The sequence below is a fragment of the Myxocyprinus asiaticus genome, chromosome 6, assembly GCF_019703515.2.
Source record: "Myxocyprinus asiaticus isolate MX2 ecotype Aquarium Trade chromosome 6, UBuf_Myxa_2, whole genome shotgun sequence".
In the NCBI taxonomy this organism is placed as follows: domain Eukaryota; kingdom Metazoa; phylum Chordata; class Actinopteri; order Cypriniformes; family Catostomidae; genus Myxocyprinus; species Myxocyprinus asiaticus.
Genome location: NC_059349.1, coordinates 25730413 through 25751869, shown reverse-complemented (window position 1 = coordinate 25751869; position 21457 = coordinate 25730413). Strand labels below are relative to the sequence as shown.

The window sequence follows — 21457 nt, the reverse complement described above, 5'->3', positions numbered from 1 at the left end:
TATTTTTGTTAATTACTAAACTGCTTAATTATAATACAAAATGTTTAAAGGGATAGTTCACCCAAAAATTACATTTCTATCTTCACTTACTCACACACATGCCATCCCAGATTAATATAACTTTCTTCTGCAGAAGATTTTTAGAAGAATATTTCAGCTCTATAGGTCCTTATAATGCAAGTGAATGGTGACCAAACTTTGAAGCTCTAAGAAGCACATAAAAGCAGCATACATGTAATCAATGTGGTTTAATCAATGTCTTCTGAAGCGATCCAATGGGTTTTGGGTGAGAACAGAACAAAATATTTTTTTTACTGTGCATCTTGCTATTGCAGTCTCTGAGCACGATCATGATTTCAAGTTTGATTACACTTCCTAGTGTATGACGCATGTGCACAGCGCTAGATGGCGCTAAGAAATGTAATCGAGCTTGAAATCAGGATCACCAATGAGACTGCTGATGGTTCCTTTAACGCAAAACAAAAGCTATTTTTGTGTTCAAACATAGGTACCTTCATTCTGTGCTTAACAATTTTGTTTGGTTTCTTTTTTTTTTTCTATGAAAAAATCAGTAACAATATACAATAAATTTCCATTTGTTAAAGGTGCACTCAAAACATTTTCCTCATTAAGACAGTTTAACTCCAAAATACATGAATTCTAAGTTTGCAATATATGTAGGAAATCATGACCACTCACATTAAAATGAAGACTCCAGTCATATCAGTAACCTTATAAAAGCTGTTTTATTCTACATGGAGATGATCCGCACATGGGGGCTGCCATGTTAGAATCACATGACGAGCCGAACACTACTCACTTAATCTCAGTTACCGTCCTGTTATTTGACACATTCACTCACTGATTAAAATAATCATGGCTGACTGTGAATACTACATTTCTACAATGGCATCTGAAACTGCAAACTATTGATTTTAAATGATGCTGCATCCAAGCCACTAGGTGTCAGTGTAAGTCCAAGATGACACAAAGACAAAAGTTACTGAGTGCACCTTTAACATTAGTTAACTACATTAGTTAAGATGAACTAACAATGAGCAATTCTTTTACAGCATTTATTAATCTTGGTTAATGTTAATTTCAACATATATTAATACATTTTTAAAATCAAAAGTTGTATATGATAACATTAGTTAATGCATTATAAATTAACATGAACTAACAATGAACAATAGTATTTTTTTGTTAACTAGGGTTAACAGAAATTAATAAATGCTGTATAAAATATATAGTTCAATGTTACTTCATGATACCTAATACATTATATACTGTTAACAAATAGAACCTTATTGTAAAGTGTTACTAAAAACATTAATGCACTTGTCCTTGTATTTGGAATAAAGCAATTTATTGATAACTTTAAATTATTTTCAGGCCTTGATGCCAGGTTGTGAACAATTAGAAAGCCTAAACAGCAATCATGTACTGTACGTTGTAATATGGAGTATGAAACCTAATAATACCCTCTTGATCCCAAATTTGTGTCCATTTTTAGAAACATTAAAAAATCCAAATAATGAGTACCTAAATCAATAGGTTAAGAGTACTGGATAAGTTTAAGAGTTTAATAATGCTTTAATAAAATAGATTTTATCCTCCACAAGATTTTATTATCCATTTTCAAGATTTTGCTGTGTATTCTTTGAATTACAATAGCTCTTCCAGAATCTTTTTTTCTTCTTCTTCTTCTTCAAATAAGTATTTCTCATTAGTTTTGTGAAATAAAATTTATTGAAGTTATTCAACAAAGAAAAAACTAATTGTACACATTATAAAAGTCCAAAAACATAAATATAGAGTGGCCTACCACTGACAGAGTGAAATATTCTCAAAGCAAATGTAGCCTGGATTTTTATATATATATATATATATATATATATATATATATATATATATATATATATATATATATATATATATACACACACACACACACACACACACACACATACATACATACATATAATTCTTTTAAATGAAAAAAGAAACACTATGGCAGAGCCATTATGCTTCTTAGCAAATACATTTAACATGCTACACAAAAACAAAACTTTGATTTGCATGATCATTTGAAGCAAAACACATTTAACACTTAAATATGAATATTTACTTACATGTAACCTTATAAAAAGGTCAAATTTCATTTTAAATCAGAATTATGGCCTAATAATGTAATGAAGAAGACAGTGTAGTTTTCTGAAAAAAGAGGGACAAGATTCCAGTACCTGAACACCTTTAGCTTATAAATTATAAATATAAAATTGGACCTGAAATCACAAACTCTCCGTGAGTTTTAGCAACAAAGTGTGCACTTGAAATTGGCATACGACTTCACAATAATTTTCAATGAGTGGTTTTGAACTGTATTTACACTGTGACCAATAATTGTTACAGTCTATATTAATATCCAAAATATATTTTTAAGGAATATCCTTAAATTCAGAAACTATTTACATTATTTCTCAAAGAAAATTTCATACTGTATAAATTCCAAATAAACAAGGCTCATTTAAAACATCAGTACAAATACTGATCTGCTCTGATACAAACTAAGAAATACCTATTAGAGATTCCAGAAGACCAACACTAGAGTCCTCTGTTTGGGCAGGGCTGGGACAGCTGGGAAACTGAATGTGTGACATGTAGTCCATATGACTGTACACTTTAAAATGGTTGTAACTTGGACTGTACTCATGGAAACTGTCAAAGAAGACCAGGTCAGAGTCTGAGGACAGACTAAGGTCTATGTAACAGTCTGCTGTATTATCAGTGGATGGAGAAGGTGTATTGGGGATATCAAAGGAGTCATTTACAAACTCCAGTGTGGCCTGATTAGCATTTTCATCCAGATATTTCAATTGAGATGTACTGGGGTTGCTTTCAGACTGTGTATTATCCTTTGTGGATAGGCCCAATACGCAGCCAGCAGGTTCTGTGGATAGATCCTTGCTAAATGACTGTTGCATATTGGTGCGATTATACTGTTTGATGTATGGGCATTCGTCCCCATCAGAGTCTGAAAAGCTGAGAATGTGAGCCAGCCCTCTGTCGTCCACATCTAGTGTGGGTCGCACTGATGGAGGGCTTCCATCCATCTCAGAGTCCAGACTCAGAGTTGAGGAGCAAGAGGTGTCAGTCATGTCACTGCTAGAGCTGTTTTCTGCCTCCCTACAGAGATCCAAACTCAGTTGAAAGGCTGGACTGGGCGGCAGAAAAGGGAATGGGGAGGTGTCATTTTCTATAGTAAATGTAATAGCTCTATTCTCCTCTGCAGATTGCTGCTCAGAGGTAATTAGCTGCTTTTGGTCAAACTCCTCATCCAGCAGCCTCTTTTCCAGCTCTAACTTCATGTGCGTGTGTATATAGTGGCTCTGTACACGACTGGAGTTGAACTCAATGCGGCCCGCTGGGTTCCCACAGCCTTCCTTTGAACATCCACAGGGAAAATTGGTGCGATCCATCTGTTAATATTAACAGATGACATTTAACAACAACAAACAACAAATACTGCACCATCAATACCTCAATTCTCATTATTTCAACTGCTGAGTTATCTTTAATATCTCAATTGTTTTTCCTTTAAAGTATAAGATTAAATAAAGAACACATGGAGACTTCTAAACCTTTTCCTTAGAAAAATACCCCAGTAATCTCACGTGTCTCATCTGGAGTTTTAGAAGAGATCTCAACAATGTCACAAACTGTGCTCAAATTTGCAGATACCAAGGTCTGCAATCAAAAGTCAAATTTCAATATGAACCCGGACATTTCAAATAATTACAAAACCAAGTTATCTGAGCTATTCTATCTACATTAATTTCATAGCTCTATCCCATTACTGTATATCAACAATAGTCTCATTTGTGAATATTTTAGTTCTCCTAAGAAGTTTTAGGAGAAACATCTGAGACAAAGTTGATACCTAAATGAAACAGCTGAGAACTCCATTAATTCTAAGAACCTATGAAAGAACAATCTTTACGCAACAGAAATTTCCTCTGCGAGACCACAAAAATAACATGACAACTGCAACATAATTAATAGACAACCGATTACTTGAATCCATTACCTGGCACTTGATGCCTGCCTGACTGCAGGCACAACTCTCTGGATAACAGAAGCCCTGGCAGTGGCAGCCACAGTCTTCCCGCCACCGTCGTAGCTCCTGCAGCTGCCTCTTCTCCTCTCGGTCGATTCTCCCCACACCCGCAGCTTTCAGCAATGCACGTCTCCGTTTGGATGAGTAGGGACGGAGGAATCCCCCATCCTTCAGCTTGGCATTGCTGAGGTCATCATCCTCATCTGGGACATCTTTCAATGTCAAGCTGGCTGCTTCTGCCATTGTGAGAGTGCCACTGCTGATCAACTGCGAAAGGAGAAGATATGAAGACATGGAGAGCATTTACATGCACAATCTTACACCAATTTAATAACCTGACAATGTGTTCATGTAAACTGGATGGATGGATGGATGAATGGAACGAATAACGGGGCTAAAGGCCCTTGATACGATATAAACAGATCATACTGGAGTTGTATATTTGATACTTATGAACTCACCCTCTGTCTCAAGGCCTCCAGCCTGTCCTCTTGGTGTCGCTCACGGAGTCTCTTCAATTGCAAGCGCTGCTGCTCCTCCGCATGCTCTCTCAGGGTGAACTGCTGACAGGCAGCATGCCGTTTAACCATGCTCAGTGTGCAGCCACCATGACTGGGCACACTGCTGCAGCCTTGACACCGCTGGAAGAAGAACACTGTAACCAGGCCAAAGTGAACACTGCCTTTAGACTGAGTATATTTCGTCTTCTTCAGGATGGATGAAACTGAAAGAAAAAGATGAAGATATTTAATATTTGAGAGGTTGTTCTTTTCCAAAAAGTGTCTAATGTATTGTTTTAAAGGTAGCTGTCATTGTTCCAGTTGCCACTAGAGGGTACCTCAGTCAGCTCTGTCAATAAGTAAACTGTACTCAACACTAGAGTGCACTGATGAGACAATGAGGAAAAAATAACAGTGATCAATTCAATGACCTAGCAATTTTACATATGCAGTTATACAAAGAACAATGTTTCTTTAAGAATGCAAAGTTTAGAAAAGTCTAGAGTTATCAGTGTACTGCATGCTTTCCTCTATTTCTGCAGTGCCAGTATCAATCTATGAATAAGGATAACTGGCGAAGGTTTTACATCAGGGCCCAGTTGCAAGAAACCCCCAAAGTTAAGAAAACCCTTAGTTATAATTTAAGGCAGTTGTCACTAAGGGTTTTCTTAACAAGGGATTTCTTGCTACCAGTTGCAAATGCATGCCTGTTTGCACAGTCGTAGCTATTAGTAAATAAGCAAACTAGTGACAGGCATTTTGTAGTAGAGTACTCTAGCCCATAGGCATTGTTGGACATAATTAAAACTGTAATTATTTTTAGGCTAATATTGTTGTCTTTTTTTATAGCTTGATAGTCATGCACAACTATGAAATATATGCTTTGATTTCATTTGCGTGGAAATGCTCATCATGCTTAAAAACTCTGCTGAAGTCTCTTAGTAGACATGCAGACTCCATAAAGCCAACATAAAAGTAGATCCTTGTCCGTTGGTATGCATGACTCTAAAAAGAACTGAATACCAATACAGTATAATTAAATAAGAATCAAAATATTACAAGTATTGCCACACTTCCTTGGATAGAGGCAGTGGTGGGAGGGGCGGAGGTGAGAGAAGCTTTACGCATGGCGCTGCACAGAGAAAATTACCCTATAGAAATCTAATTGCGTGAATTAGTGATTCTTTCATTACTCTCCACTTTTTTCTTATGACAGAAAACACACAAAGCACAGCCATGTCAATTTAAAACGCTTATTTAAAGTAATCAAACTATAGCTAAGACTAATTAACTGGACAAAAGGTTTCCTGGCTTTAACTCGTCGGGACAGAAGACACGGCTTGTAAAATCATGACTGTCCCGTTTTTATCTGGCCGTCTGGTCAGTATGCTTTGCCCATGACAAGCAAATACATAAAGGAAAATCAATTCGAGTAGTGTTTTTAATAGTCATCTAGATGGTGCAGAACAAGTACTGGATTAGCCAATTACTTGTGCCCATTCCTATTGCAAACTTGCAATTTTCACTGTTTATCAACAATGAAAAACACATGGTGAGCCAGGCTATTCTTAGCATAAATCCCTCCATAAACAAAACAATGTAATAACACAACCTGCAAAGGAAAACACTTACACAATAGATATGCTCTTTCCAGGTCAGGACAGTGCAACTGATTATAGCTTGATAACTGTTGTGCTTACATTGAGGTTTTCAGGTTTAAAATGACTGTAACTTCTCGTGACAAACAATGATTTGACCAACCCTTTACTTTAATATGGACCACAAAGCTATGTAAATGACAAACAAAAGAGAAACACCCATAACCCAAGAGACTTTTTTTCTAACAATAATGGTTTCTCTTCTTATCAGTTGCACTGCACAATAATGCTTAGGGCAGATAAGAAAGGGACCTCCTTCTGTGTGCTTAAACGCTGTTGGTTTGCATGCTTTGAAAAATGCACAGCCACTACGCATGACTTACATCTACAAAACAAACTCACTTGGCATGTGAAGGCTGGAAGGGAAAGGACCAATGGGGCCAAAGTCCACGGTATCACTTTGGGCACTGTCTTCTTCAGAGTCCCACTCAGAGTGTGATGAAGGGGAGGAGGAAGAGTAAATGGCATCCTCGTCTGAGAACCGATATTTTCTCTTTAAACCCCCACATTGCATTGTGGCCATGGTGATCTGTCTGAAAATAGGAGAAATTAAAGCATAAGATTAGATAAATATCAATCAATTGAAATGTATCTAGCAATTGCTGTAATCTGGCATGTAATAGTCTAAAAGAGATAATGACTGACTTGAAATACACGTCATGATTTTGGCTGTTTGAAAAAAGATTTTGTGAAGGTTCAGTAGCCATTATTCTGTGACAATCAGTACAACAGGTTCACACCTTCACTTTGGGCAAAATCATGTTTAACAGGTCTAACTTCCCACCAAGACCAAAACTTGAAATTATACACTAAACATTGCTTGTTTCTGAGTGAAATAGTCATTGTCATCAATCATGTTATGCAAAGCATACACATAAGTGTGCATTATGCAAGCAGTGGGGAATCACTGGTTCTTTCTATCTCTCAGTTGAGTAATTAACATTCCTCCTGATATGTTTTGAGTTCTTCAAGAACAAGCTCAGCTTAACATCCCAAACATGCTACAATGCATGACCAAATATTTAACCCAATACTTGTTTTTATTTCAGAATCATGAAAGCTTATGATACCTTTTGTCAAACTCCATATCAAAGCTTTGCACAGACTGTGCAAAACTAAACAAAAGAGGAAACAAAAAATTTACTAAAGTCGTTCTGCTTGAGTGGGTGTGCAATGGGAAAAAAAAAAACAAAAACATGCACACACACAGAGGACTCTGTGTACCTCGAATGACAGAACAACACCATGTACCTCACACCACAGGACGGAGCGATCTGCATCACAGATCACCTGGTTCTTGTTCCAAGTGCATCCAGTCAAGCCCAACCCACACAAATGGCTCACATGCCAAGAACACTATGTGCCCCTGTGCACACTACCTGTATCCTGGACCTTAACTCTCTCTCACCTCTTTTCACACAGGTTTGGCTTTCTTTGGATAGTGTTATGTAAACACCTGCACTGTAATCCCAGATGCCACAAACACAGTGCAAACCCTCATAATCAACTATGTGAAAGGTTGCAGCAATTAGAACATTCTGCATTAAGTAAATGAGACTCTGAAAGCAGTGCTGCACATTAATTTCAGTACTGTTTTGTTTTCCCCATATGTGCATGAGAGATTAAGCATATGTTTCACTTTCACATCTAACAGCTGCATAGCAAATAATTTCATAACATATTCTCAATGGGACATGTGTGACTTACTGCTTCCTGTAACTGTGCGAAAAGTGACAAAGATCAACAACAGACAGTTGCTTCAAGCCCATTAATATATTCATTGCAACCTTTATGTATGTATGCGATGACGTGGGAGTGTGTTTATGAAATGTAGGAGTAAGACTGGAGAGCAAATGATTACAAGTGCATGTAACATTTTGTAAACAAGCAAAACAAACACAACTTTCCTCTGAAACCCAAGTAGACTTGATCACAACATGGACTGTCAGTGACACCTGGCCAGACTCCAACTATGCAACTGCACATGTGTTCCCTACATGTAGGCAGGAGGAGGAGGAGTTGGGGTTTGTGTACTGTGAGAGCAGGGAGCAGACAGCTGTCAGGTGGGGAAAATAGGTTATCACCCTGTCCTAAGCACACAAAAACAACCTGACTTTTGCTTACCTTTCCCATGCAACAAACATATTGCATAATGTATATGCGAAATAGAAAATAGAAAAGTAGTAGTCACACCCACTGTAACTTTCTCTTGGCCTTAGTAAGCATGTGTCCCTTCCATTACAGTCATCACTCCATTATTAGAGGTTTTGTGAAGATAATATGCAGTGACACATATAGGTGCACTTACTGTACAGTTAATATTGCCAGCCAGTCACAATCCTTCATATAACATCCACTGTTACAGTACTGTAGCTGAAGCGCACTTATTTAATAATCAAACATAATAGATATCCAAACATATTTCTAATTTACTCCCATTCAAAAGCGATACTAGTTTACAAATCTACTTCAGTGTACTTCGTTTCGGTTTAGAGATGTTTGAGACACTTGGAAAGTCTGACCATCGGGCGACTGTTTAAAACGCGATGAAAATGTAACTTTTAGTCGTGCAGAAGTTTAACTTCCGTAGCGGAGTTTGTCGCGGTCAAGTTACATTTATTTACGGACCTAAGTGACCACAACACAACCAACTTGATAACAAGAACGACAACATCCACAGTAACAATAAGGGATTGAACCGCATAGTATGCTAGTTTTTATTGTAATAATAATAAAAAAATGAGTTTACCTTTGTGGCGGTTTATTAAAAGATTGTGTTTCATTGGTTGAGATTTACAGCATTACAAAGCAGCTTGAATGAAAACAAACGTGAACTCACCCAGTAATCGTGTTTCCGTGTATCATGAGTGGAAGAGAATACGACTCTTAAAAGTCATCAAGATAGAACCAACGTCCTCCGATTCACATAACGCTATCTTTGCGATCAGCTGTTGTTGAGGTGTGTGTGGTGTGCTCGTCAGTGGAAAACTCCCCCCACAGTGCATGACGTAAACAGAAATATGAGGACAAAAACACAACTCTATGCGTGCACGCAGACACACACACAGAGAGTGACCCAACCAGAGAGTAATAATTAGCTGGAACAGTGGAACAACAACAAAAAACGTGTTAATGACGAAAATACACAACTTAATCATATTGTGCCAAAATTCTAATGTACTGAGCGTACTTCCTTTGATATGTATACACGTATCATTCAAACTGGGTTACTCAGTTCAAAGTGCAGAGGTCAGAGGCTTCTAGGAACTTAAAACATTTCTCTCTATCATTTAACATCACAATATTTTAGATGTGTTCAAGGGATCTGTCCTTGAAAAACTCATTGCTCAACCACTAATCAGAATATTTGGGGTCATGTCACCTTAAAGGGATAGTTTACCCAACACACTCTGACGGCGAAATCGTAAGAATTCGTACGACTTTTCTAAATTTGGCTAATTCGTATGATATCCTGCCTGCACTCCTTTGAACTCCTATGACTTTCACTACAGCCAATGACGTCGCTGGACATCGTTTCCATTTAATATACACAACAATTACTTGATTCTGTCACACACAACAGCTTCCTATCATGTTTACACACTCTACTGATTGGTTAAGTTTAGATAAGGGGTTTGGATAAGGGCATAATATTAATAACTCAGATAGCACACGTACATCTCCGAGATGTCTGTTTTAGATCTTTTCACCTGGAAAGCATCACAGTCTAATTAACATCTGCTAAACATCTTAAAAAGATCAGATTTACAAACATTCTAAATCATAAACGTGATAAATCTGCTGAATGTCTTATTGACATCAGGAATTAACATTAGGAAATATCTTATAGACATATTGCAGATGAGCAAACAACCTAAAAAATACATCTTCCAGATGTAAACACACATCAACTAGACATCTGGGTGATGTTCGTGTGCTAACAGGAAAGTATGTCCTTAACGCCTCGTGTGCGGAACTCACTCTTACTTCTGCATTAGACATCCAGGAATTTGCACGTGATGAAGTCGTACGAGTTTATGCAAACAGCATCGTGCGAGATGAGACCATACGAAATAGCCAACTCGTAAATTATGTACGAATTTTCATGAGATTGTGCTGGTTTACCCAAAAAGGAAAATTCTCTCATTATTTTCTCACCCTCTGTCCATACAATTGAAATGTAACAAAAACTTTGAAGCTCCAAAAAGCACATACATTTGAAGTCAGAAGTTCACATACATCTTAGCCAAATACATTTAAACTCAGTTTTTCACAATTCCTGTCATTTAATCGTAGAAAACATTGCCTGTCTTAGGTCAGTTAGGATCACTACTTTATTTTAAGAATGTAAAATGTCAGAATAATAATAGAGAGAATGTTTTATTTCAGCTTTTATTTCTTTCATCACATTCCCAGTGGGTCAGAAGTTTACATACACTGTTAGTATTTGGTAGCATTGCCTTTATATTGTTTAACTAGGGTCAAATGTTTTGGGTAGCCTTCCACAAGCTTCTCACAATAAGTTGCTGGAATTTTGGCCCATTATCATATCGCTTCGGAAGATATGGATTAAACCACTGGAGTCTTATGGATTACTTTTGCGCTGCCTTTATATGCTTTTTGGACCTTCAAAATTTTGGTCACCATTAACTTGCATTGTATGGACCTACAGATCTGAAATATTCTTCTAAAAAATCTTCGTTTGTGTTCAGCAGAAGAAAGAAAATCACACATATGGGATGGGTGAGTAAATGATGAGAATATTCATTTTTGGGTGAACTATTTCTTTAATGTCTAGATGGTGATTACAACTGCGGATGAGTTGATCATAAGATCATATTGTGAATTGATTGTTTTTTTTGTTTTTTTTTCTCACAACGAACACTACTAAAATGAAGAAGTTGCCATCTGTGTCATGGTTTGGGGAAAAAAAAATGTCATAGGCAATGTGTAAGCAACTGAGCTTATTTTGGGAAATACACAATGTCATGAATGTTGCCTGAGTCCTTAAACAGAATTTATTTGATCTTTGTTGACATATTTAATGCTTTCTGCAATACTGTGCAATGGAAGTTATACTTAAAGGGATAGTTCACCCCAAAATGAACCACTTCAGATCATTTGCTCACCCTCATGACATCCCAGATGTGTATGAATATCTTTCTTCTGCAGAACACAAACAAAGATTTTTAGAAGAATATCTCAGCTCTGTAGGTCCATATAATGCAAGTGAATGGTGACTAAACCTTTCAAGCTCCAAAAATCACATAAAGGCAGCATAAAAGTAATCATACATCTCCAGTGGTTTTATATATGTCTTCTGAAGTGATGCAATCACTTTGGGTTAGAGACAGATTAATATTTCTATCCTTTTCACTATGTATCTCATTTTTACTTTCACATTCAGAATGTGAAAGAGAAAGTGGAGATTTATTGTAAAAAAAAAAAAAAAAAAGGGGGGGGGGCATAAATATTGATCTGTTTCTCACCAACACCTATTATATTGCTTCTGAAGATATGGATTTAACAACTGGAGTCTTTTATGCTGCCTGAGAGTGAGTAAATGATGAGAGAATTTTCATTTTTGGGTGAACTATCCCTTTAACCCTGATAGTACATGTACTGTATATTACCAAGATGTCTATTTGATGTGTGTGTTTGCATCTGGAAGATGTATTTTTTAGGTTGTTTGCTCATCTGCAACACATCTATAAGACGTTTCCTCTCAGATGTCAATAAGATATTCAGCAGATGTCTTTAAGACATTTATGATTTAGAATGTTTGTAAATCTGATCTTTTTAAGATGTTTAGCAGATGTTCATTAGAATGTGATGCTTTCCAGATGAAAGCCTCTTAAACAGACATCTGCTGTACATGTGCTATCTGGGAATGGGAAAGCCACAAAAACAAAATACAAACAGAAGCAGGTTTTACACTAGAGCTTTCTGTAGATTACTTCTAATTAAATCTTTTCCAGCTTATGTTGAGGATGAGAAAAAAGGCAGCGATAGGGGTCAGACAAAAGGTAGAGGGAAAAAACATAAGACTGCTGTTTCAGCCACTCAGCCAATCACTAGAGAAACACTCCCTGGATACCAAAGAGCTTCTCCATGGCAATGACACTGTGAAACATCCATCACAGGAGACTACTCAGGTACATCACTGTTTCAAAAGCAGATGGTAACATTATTGTGCATCTTTCTCTCTTTTTTTTTCTCTTCCTCTCTCTCTGTCTGTCTCTCTCTCTCTCTCTCTCTCTCTCTCTCTCTCTCTCTCTCTCTCTCTCTCTCTCTCTCTCTCTCTCACACACACACACACACACACACTGACTATATCACCTGAATTATTTCTGTTTGGTAATGAACCCACAGGGCACATATCAACCCCACCTTCTTACCTGGTCGCAAGACAGGCATTCAATAGAACCACAGAGCTCTAGAAAGCAGGTTAAAACATGCCAATAATACACCGGAATTAGCTTAAACATAACACATCCACTTGCTGAGGAGTTCAGTCTTTCATTTGAAAGATATTGTGGTCATTAGCTATTTTAAGGATTAGCAACAGTATTGAGAGACTAGTGACAATAAGTGAAGAATGTCAGTGAGGGGAGCGATCTCCAGTGTCTCTCCACAACTTATTTTTATTGTACACCATAGATATTGCACAACATAAGCAAATCAATTTAAAGCACAGACCATAAACTCTAGTCTGCACAGTGAAAAGGGTAGAATGGAGAGGTGGCAACAAGCATCTCACAAACTGCACATTGGAGCATTAAGCACTGGAAGAACAAAATTTCCATTCTTTTTTGATGTGTTTAAAGGGATGTGACAAGGAGGAGGGTGGGGCCGGGCCCTGACTATGCACACCCAGCCCCCAATCGGGCTAATCAGCCAGGAAAGGGATAAGTGCAGCGGAATACGGCAGTTCAGGAGAGAGAGAGAGCCACACGCAGCTGCAGTGTGTGCATTTATGTTCTGTGTCTTTTTGTTTAAGTTTTCATTAAACCATTATTTTGATGGTTCAGCCAGCTCCCGCCTCCTCCTTTCCCATGAAGCTAGTAACCTTGTTACATTGGTGCCGAAACCCGGGAAGGAGGAGGGATGCACTGTCTTGGATTCCTCGCCACTACCAGCCAAACGAAGAGCAGCCGTGTCCGTCCGCCCGGGGACGGAGACATCACTGCCGGCCGCCGAGGATCTGAGGCACGCTGCCGTTTCCCCCCATAGAAAAAAGAATAGAGGAAAAAGAAAAGAGAGAAAAGAGGGGGAGGAGCATGACTGTCTGCCCGGGGCCAGAGGACCCATTACCATGCACCGGGGGAGGAGCAAGCTGTCGTCTGCCAGAGGTTGGGGAGTGGCTGAGGGCCAGGCGACAGCGTATCTGGGTGCCGGCGAACCAGGTTATTCCTCTCTCCTCTCTCTCTCTCGCTCCGCTTTCCCCTTTCCCTTTCCCTTTCCCTCTCCTCTTTTTTGTTTTTTGTTTTTCCCTCCCCTCATCCCCCTCCCCAACCCTAGAGAGGCAAGGAAAAGCCTGCCGGTTTCCCCAGCCTGAGGCAAAGGAGGGAGGAGTGTGATGAGGAGGAGGGTGGGGCCGGGCCGTGACTACACACGCCTGGCCCCCAATCGGGCTAATCAGCCAAGGAGAGGGATAAGTGCAGCGGAATACGGCAGTTCAGGAGAGAGAGAGCCACACGCAGCTGCAGTGTGTGCATTTGTGTTCTGTGTCTTTTTGTTTAAGTTTTCATTAAACCATTATTTTGATGGTTCAGCCAGCTCCCGCCTCCTCCTTTCCCATGAAGCTAGTAACCTTGTTACATTGGTGCCGAAACCCGGGAAGGAGGAGGGATGCGCTGTCATGGAGTCCTCGCCACTACCAGCCAACCGAGGAGCAGCCGCGGCCGTCCGCCCAGGGTCAGAGACATCACTGCCAGCCGCCGAGGATCTGAGGCATGCTGCCGTTTCCCCCCATAGAAAACAGATAAGTGCGGAGAACGCCCCTGGGCACTTCGACAGCGCACGTTGAATGCTAAAAGAGTATATTTCTCCCTAAAAGTGTATATATTCCCTAAAAGAGTGGGCACTGACGGAAAGTGTCTTTTTAAAGATGCCTTTCCGGTTATGTGCAGTTCCTGGTTGCAGTCGTTATCTCTCCGCTTCTGACGGTCATGATCGCTGCCTTACATGTCTGGGCTCCAGACACGCTGAGACAGCGTTCGTGGATGGTTCATATCCGCACTGCGAGAGCATGACCAGGGCCACGTTGCGATCACGGCTTTCCTTCCTCAGAGGGAAAGCCACGCCAGCTGCTCCTCGCCCCAGTTCTTCTGCCCACGGGCACAAGACCACGACGGTTAGCACTGAAGATGCATACTTTCATGTCTCGATCCTGCCTCGTCACAGACCGTTCCTTCGGTTTGCCTTCCTTGGCAGACCTGTTTGCCTCCCAGGAATCCTCCCATTGCCCGCTGTGGTATTCCCTGATCGAGGCCCACCTTGGCATGGATGCACTGGCACACAGCTGGCCCCGGGGTCTGTGTAAATATGCGTTTCCCCCAGTCAGCCTACTTGTACAGACATTGTGCAAGGTCAGGGAGGACGAGGAACAGGTCCTGTTGGTAGCGCCCCACCCAGGCTTGGTTCTCGGAACTCACGCTCCTCGCGACAGCCCCTCCCTGGCAAATTCCCCTGAGGAAGTACCTTCTTTCTCAGGGACGAGGCACGATCTGGCACCTGCGACCAGACCCATGGAACCTCCACGTCTGGCCCTTGGACGGGACGCGGAAGATCTGATTGGCCTACCACCCATGGTTGTAGACACTATCACTCAAGCCAGGGCCCCTTCTACCAGGTGACTGTATGCCTTGAAGTGGCACCTGTTCGCAAATTGGTGTTCTTCCCGAGGCGAAGACCCACAGAGTTGTGCAGTCGGGTCGGTACTTTCCTTCCTGCAGGAGAGGTTGGAAGGGTGGCTGTCCCCCTCCATCTTGAAGGTGTATGTAGCCGCTATAGCGGCACACCACGATGCAGTGGACGGTAAGTATTTAGAGAGGCACGACCTGATCATCAGGTTCCTTAGAGGCACCAGGAGGTTGAATCCTCCTAAGCCGCACCTCGTTCCCTCATGGGAACCTCTCTGTGGTCCTGCTGGTCCTACAGAGAGCCCCTTTCGAGCCCTTAGAGTCAGTTGAGCTGAAAGCCCTCTCCTTGAAGACGGCCCTCCTGACTGCGCTCACCTCCATCAAGAGGGTTGGGGACCAGCAAGCATTCTCTGTCAGCGATACGTGCCTAGAGTTCAGCCTGGCGTACTCTCGTGTGATCCTGAGACCACAGCCGGGGCTATGTGCCCAAGGTTACCACTACCCCCTTTAAAGATCAGGTGGTGAACCTGCAAGCGCTGACCCGGGAGGAGGCAGACCCAGCCTTGTTGTTGCTTTGTCCGGTAGGCACTTTGCGCATCTATTTGGACCACACGGAGAGCTTTAGACGCTACAAGCAGCTCTTTGTCTGTTTCGGGGGAACGTTGTCTCCAAACAGAGGATTGCCATCGTGTTGGCATACCAGGCCCAGGGTGCACTATCCCCTTTGGTACTATGAGCGCACTCTACCATGAGCGTAGCCTCCTGCTGGGCCTTGGCCAACAGCGCCTCTCTAACAGACATCTGTAGGGCAGCGAGCAGGGCAACAACCAATACTTTCGCGAGATTTTATAATCTCCGGGTTGAGCCAGTTTCGTCCCGTGTGGTGGTAGGTACAAACAGGAAAGGATGCAGGCAGCTGGCCGGGTGTACCACTGGCACACAAGCGCCTTTCCTCTTCTGAGGGGAAGATATGCGCTCTTTCATCCACGTTTCATCCGGGATCAGTGAACCCTGGATTCCTCCCTCAGCACCTGCGGCAAGCAAATTTGGCGGAGGAATTTGACACCAGGCCCAGTATGTGTGTCAGTATGCCCTGTTCAGGTCAGCCCCTGTACTGGGATAGGTGCTCCATATGCGCTGATTCCCTGTCGGTAACCCCATATGACGTAATCTTCCACGGTACGGTCTCGCTAATGGTAGACCCATGTCTCCCCTTGGGCAGAGTCCCCTCTGCCACGGTCGCCGTGTTTGTAGAGCTCCGTCCCCTCCAGGAAGGACCTACCACGGGGACTTCCTCTACATGCGATACTGCCGATAAAGAATCGGTAAGCCCATGTGATGTATTTCCACGCAAATACCTCCCCTTCAGGCAGGGTGTAGTCTCCGCAGTGTCTTTTTCCAAGTACACCTACCCCGATACGAATATGTTTTGGCCCCAGCTGGAGTTGGCCCTCCGGGAGAAGAAAGAAGAGAAAAGGCCTGTTGGTGTGGCCTGTTCCCATTGTGGGCAAGTCTGAGCCCCCCTTTTATGCTTTCGGGGGTCGAGGGTCCATATAACGTGCACGGGGCGTTGGGAAGGTTACGATTGGGCCAGTGCACTTGTTACTTGGCACGCAGTGGCCTGCCTGCCTGCACCTACACTGCCGATCCACGTAACACAGTTCAGCTGGTTGTGGCGTTTCGTATAGGGACCCCTAGTGTCACTGCATCGAAACAACGTCGAGTGAGTGACAGATAGGGAACGTCTAGGTTAATGTTGTAACCCCCGTTCCCTGATGGAGGGAACAAGACGTTGTGTCCCTCCTGCCACAACACTGAACTACCCGCTGTGATCGCCGGGACTCTGTCTCGGCTCCTCATCAAAAACCTGAATGAGTGGTTGCACACCAGCTCCTTTTATACCCGTATGTCCGGGGGAGTGGCATGCAAATTCCTCTCGCCAATTTTCATTGGCCTTTTCTCAAACATCAGAGGTGTTTGGGGCTCCCTAGGGCAACCCCCAGTATCACAACATCGACACAACGTCTTGTTCCCTCCATCAGGGAACGGGGGTTACAACAGTAACCTAGACGTTTTCCCTCTCGCTCTCAGGTTGCTGCCACTAGCACTTGTGGTCATTTTTTTTGTCAGGACCATTTTGTTTTCGTCAAGAACTGGTCTACATTCAAGGAGATTCTGACAAACTTTACAAAGCTGTTGGCACAAAAACACTGGCCTAATTTCTCATCCTTTACTGAATTCAGTCCAAGAAAGTCACATCCGCTCAGCTACTCTCTGCTGACATAGTGAGAGGGGATATACTGTGAAATATATAGTTGTGCTCTGTGGTAATGCATCTTTAACTAGGAGATAACTCATAAAAATCGAATCAGTTCAGCTACATTGCTTTTAGACATCCTAACTCTAATTTAGCATGTAATACTGCATACCAAATTTCCATAGCTAATATTTGTTTATGACTTGGGGCAACAGAGAATAAAGACTTTTAAGCAGATGGCTGATGCTGGTTTTAATGCAAATACAAGATGCAAATCTAATGGCAGCGCATTTCAACAGCCATATTTATTTATACATCTATCCTATGGTGTTTACCCATCATTCTGAAAAGACTGAACTGTTGATTTTTGCAAGACTGTTTGTGCTTTTTCTTGTGTTGCCATAGCAATTTAGTGAGGCAGATGTGTTGCTTTACATGGTAAGAAAATGGTATAGAAACCAAGCCATTTTCTTTTCTTTTTTTAAATAACTAACTAGGCATTTTTATCATGTCAGTTTTAAAGCTTTGGAAAACTCAAGTAATAAACTAATATGTTCCCTTCTAAGTGATCAAAGTCCAATTTGATTTGTACATCTCAGCTACAATAATTTCCACTGGGCTACTGAGGATTCTCCTGGGGTTATTCTGTTTCTAAGTATAGCTATCTGTCTATGAAAGGTTTGTTGTACATGCTCGTTTGAAAGCAGTAGAAAACATGTTTCTCACTTAATTTGTTAAAATCAATTCCAAGATGTTTTCATACAGCTGTGGACAAAGAAAGATCAAGCAAAGACAGACAGCAAAAATTTTAGAAAGCTTGCCATTTAAAACGTTGTATAATGACATACATTCAATGATATAATAAAACAGATAAATAGCACAGAGACCAAATGGTGTTATTACATATGTTTTAAAAGATACATGTAAACCGAATAACTCCTTGTTTCCAAACTAACAAATGTATTCATTGGTAATTGTTAATAGAATCCAAAATGCCTACATATTGCACTTATAATGCATAGTTGCTTTATGCAGGTTTTAAAAGGTAACATCACATTTTTTTTATTTGAATGCACAGTGGTCCAAATGATAAGTGATAAATCAGTAATAATTGCAATAGTGAGTCATAAAAGCACCACATATAGGAACAAGACCGATGACTTAACGTCATTCGCTATTTCACCCCCCTTATCATTCACTACACAAAAGGGTCATATTAAAGCACTCATCCTTTGACGCTACTATGACGTCACCATGTGAACAGCGACCAGCTGATGCTGGAGGACTCGTCACCACAAGGGCTAAATGAAAATGCAGGATGTACGTCCTAATTTAAAAACATGCTGAAGACCCAAACGTGTGAAAACAAATTCTGAATTTTGAGTTTTTGTGAAAAAAAAAAAAAAAAAAAAAAAAGAGCAGAGAGACAACATTTCAATGTAAGAAAGAACAAAAAATAAATGTACACAAAAAGAAGTTTCGTGTAGGCGTATGCAACGTCATATTTAAAGAGAGTCAAATAAACTCACTATATCACAATGTAGTTTTGCTTCATTCCTACAACACCACCATACCTCATCTCTAATGTGTCGTTTTCTTCATCAGATAGCACAGTCATATAGGCTTACTGTTTATTTGTCCTATACAGATACATTAATCTCAGGTCAACAAACCAATAAATATGCACATGATTCAAAGACACATATTGTCTCTGGATACAGAACATTTACACAAATAAATCGTACGTTTATGGTAACGATATCGTCATCTAGTGGTGAATAAGAGGTATTGATTTATATTGGGACACTAGAAACTCAGGAGCAGTTTGCAGTGCAAGTTACCACGAGGAAAACAGAAAGAAGCTTGAAGAGATGCATGAAAGGAGAAAGTTTGAAAAGCAGTGGTAAATTATTTAAGGCTTACGTACGAAGAAACGTTTAATGAACAATATCCACACGAGTAAAGGTGCATAGTAGATCTCACAACAGCAAAGTAAAAAAAAAAAAAAAAAAACTTTATGTAATGCGCTATATAGTAAATATAAAATTAATGTATTTGTTAGTATTGTGGTTTTTGCATAGCGTGCCTATAATCCACACTATATACTGGTTTACTATTCTGCTTTTGGAGTTTAGGATCTCCAAGACTTAAGGGCTTGTGGGGAAAAGGCAATCTAATAAAACGTAAAAGTATGGAAGCCCGTTTTAGCCACTTTAAAAATCGTGTTTTGGTAAATCAAAATAGAAAGTCATAATTTTATGATGTCATAATTAAGAAATTAAAAAGTCATAATTATGAGATACAAAGTAATTATATTGAAATAAAAAGTCAAAATGATGAGATACAATGTGACTGAGATATAAAAAAAAAGAAAATAATTATGAGATAAAAAAGACAAGCCCATTTCCGCCGCATACTAAATAAAAAGTGCTATGGTAAATCACAATTATGAGATACAAAGTCATAATTTTGAGATAACGAGTCAAAGTGAAGATATACTAAGTCAAAATTATGAAATGCTTAGTCATATTTATGAGATTGAAAAGTCAAAATTTTGAGATAAAAAGTCTTCTCATAATTCTGACTTTGAGTCTCATAATTCTGACTTTTATCTCAAAATTATTCTCATAATTTTCATTTACCAAAGCACGATTTTGTTTGTCTATGTGGCAGAAATGTGCTTCCATATGTTTATGATACTAAGTCAAAATTATGAGATAAAAAGTCTTTATGTTGAAATAAAAAGTCAAAATTATGAGATAAAAAGTCTTTATGTTGAAATAAAAAGTCAAATTTATGAGATACTAAGTCATTATTATGAGATTAAAAAGTTATCATTTTGAGATAATAAGTCAAAATTAATAGATGATAAGTCATAATTATGAGATAAAAAGTCTGAATTATGAGATAAAAGTCCTCTCATAATTATGATTTAGTGTCTCATAACCATGGCTTTTTATCTCAAAATTATGACATTGTATCTTATAATTGTGACTTAACAAGCATTAATTTTTTTCTATGTGATGTGTATGGGCTTCCATATTATTACATAATAAATGGTTAACCATACTCCTCAGGGCATAGCACTTTAATGCATCTTGTCAATGCATTAAAAACTATAATGCATGAAACGTGCTGAAAATGTCTGGCATGCATTCATTCAGCATCTATAAATAGTACGATTGTGTCCAGAGCTTCCATGACCTCGTGAGTGCTTGCTAACCTTTACATTCCTTAAGTGTTTTGTTTAGACTTTAGTTAACATCTAGCAGATGACCATAATTTTAAAACCTTCCTGATGAGGGAATGAATGATTAGCTCAAAGTTGAGTATGAATGTGCTTACATAAAAGGATGAAGTAATCTTTTTTTTTTTTCTTGCATCCTAAATCATAAACACTATGATAAACACTGTAACTGCAATGTTTAAAGACACTATTTTGCCTTTTATTCAACCCTTATCTAGAAGGATTGGGTGAGAAATACATGTAAGTGATCAGGTACTTTTCTGCATACCTGCGCTCAGGCTGTAAATGAAAGGACTTTGGCCAGTGTGAATAGCAGTGTCTTGTGAGTGATGCTCAAGTTCACATTGCACAGCATTACAGAAGGCAATGAGGAGTGCAAGACAGATCGCTTAAGGTAACTCTCCAACTAAAGGTTAATTGATATATTTTGTCAGTTATTTTTTTTAAGCAATTAAAGCAGTGCATTCATGCTTATGCTAATTGCACAAATTTAGACTAATGACTAATTGACCATTTAGTCACCATGAGCGAACTGCAGTGACTGTGTAATGTATAATGTATACTGACTGTGATTTATTTTCCCTGACATTTAATGTTTTCACTTTGGTACTTTTTCTGTGTGCATGGTTATTAAAACAGATCTCCACTTTTTGCCTTTGCACATTTTATGTGAAAATGACACAATACTGCAAAGCTTTCAATGTGTAATGTAACTGAGCTTAGGAATGATAAACATTAACTGAGTCAGATGAGGGAACTGCTGACAAGCAGGTGGGTCATGTGCCCGGAGCCATTTAAACAACTTTTTAGT

General features: G+C 39.8%; 1 protein-coding gene across 3 annotated transcripts; it reads right to left on the bottom strand.

Moving 5' to 3' along the window:
- Positions 1-1600: 1600 nt before the first annotated feature.
- Positions 1601-9280, bottom strand: csrnp1a (cysteine-serine-rich nuclear protein 1a). Of its 3 annotated transcripts, none has more exons than XM_051701068.1 (6): positions 9118-9243; positions 8182-8334; positions 6621-6807; positions 4582-4844; positions 4091-4387; positions 1601-3482 (listed from the first exon to the last, which is right to left on the bottom strand). In XM_051701068.1, the coding sequence occupies exons 3-6, from the start codon at positions 6799-6801 to the stop codon at positions 2571-2573; spliced, it is 1653 nt and encodes a 550-aa protein (XP_051557028.1). In that variant the 5' UTR covers positions 6802-6807; positions 8182-8334; positions 9118-9243; the 3' UTR covers positions 1601-2570. The 3 variants fall into 3 exon arrangements, with proteins under 3 accessions (XP_051557028.1, XP_051557029.1, XP_051557027.1); XM_051701069.1 differs by having other exon boundaries at positions 8182-8311; positions 9118-9236; XM_051701067.1 differs by lacking the exon at positions 8182-8334 and having other exon boundaries at positions 1603-3482; positions 6621-6811; positions 9118-9280.
- Between the last annotated feature and the right edge of the window lie 12177 nt (positions 9281-21457).

Coding starts and splice junctions, on each gene's coding strand:
- csrnp1a (XM_051701067.1), bottom strand. CDS start 9,143: ATGATACACGGAAACACGATTACTGG. Junction 4,845..6,620: donor TTCCAGCCTTCACATGCCAA/GTGAGTTTGTTT, acceptor TTTTTCTTTCAG/TTTCATCCATCCTGAAGAAG. Junction 3,483..4,090: donor AGGCAGGCATCAAGTGCCAG/GTAATGGATTCA, acceptor TAATATTAACAG/ATGGATCGCACCAATTTTCC.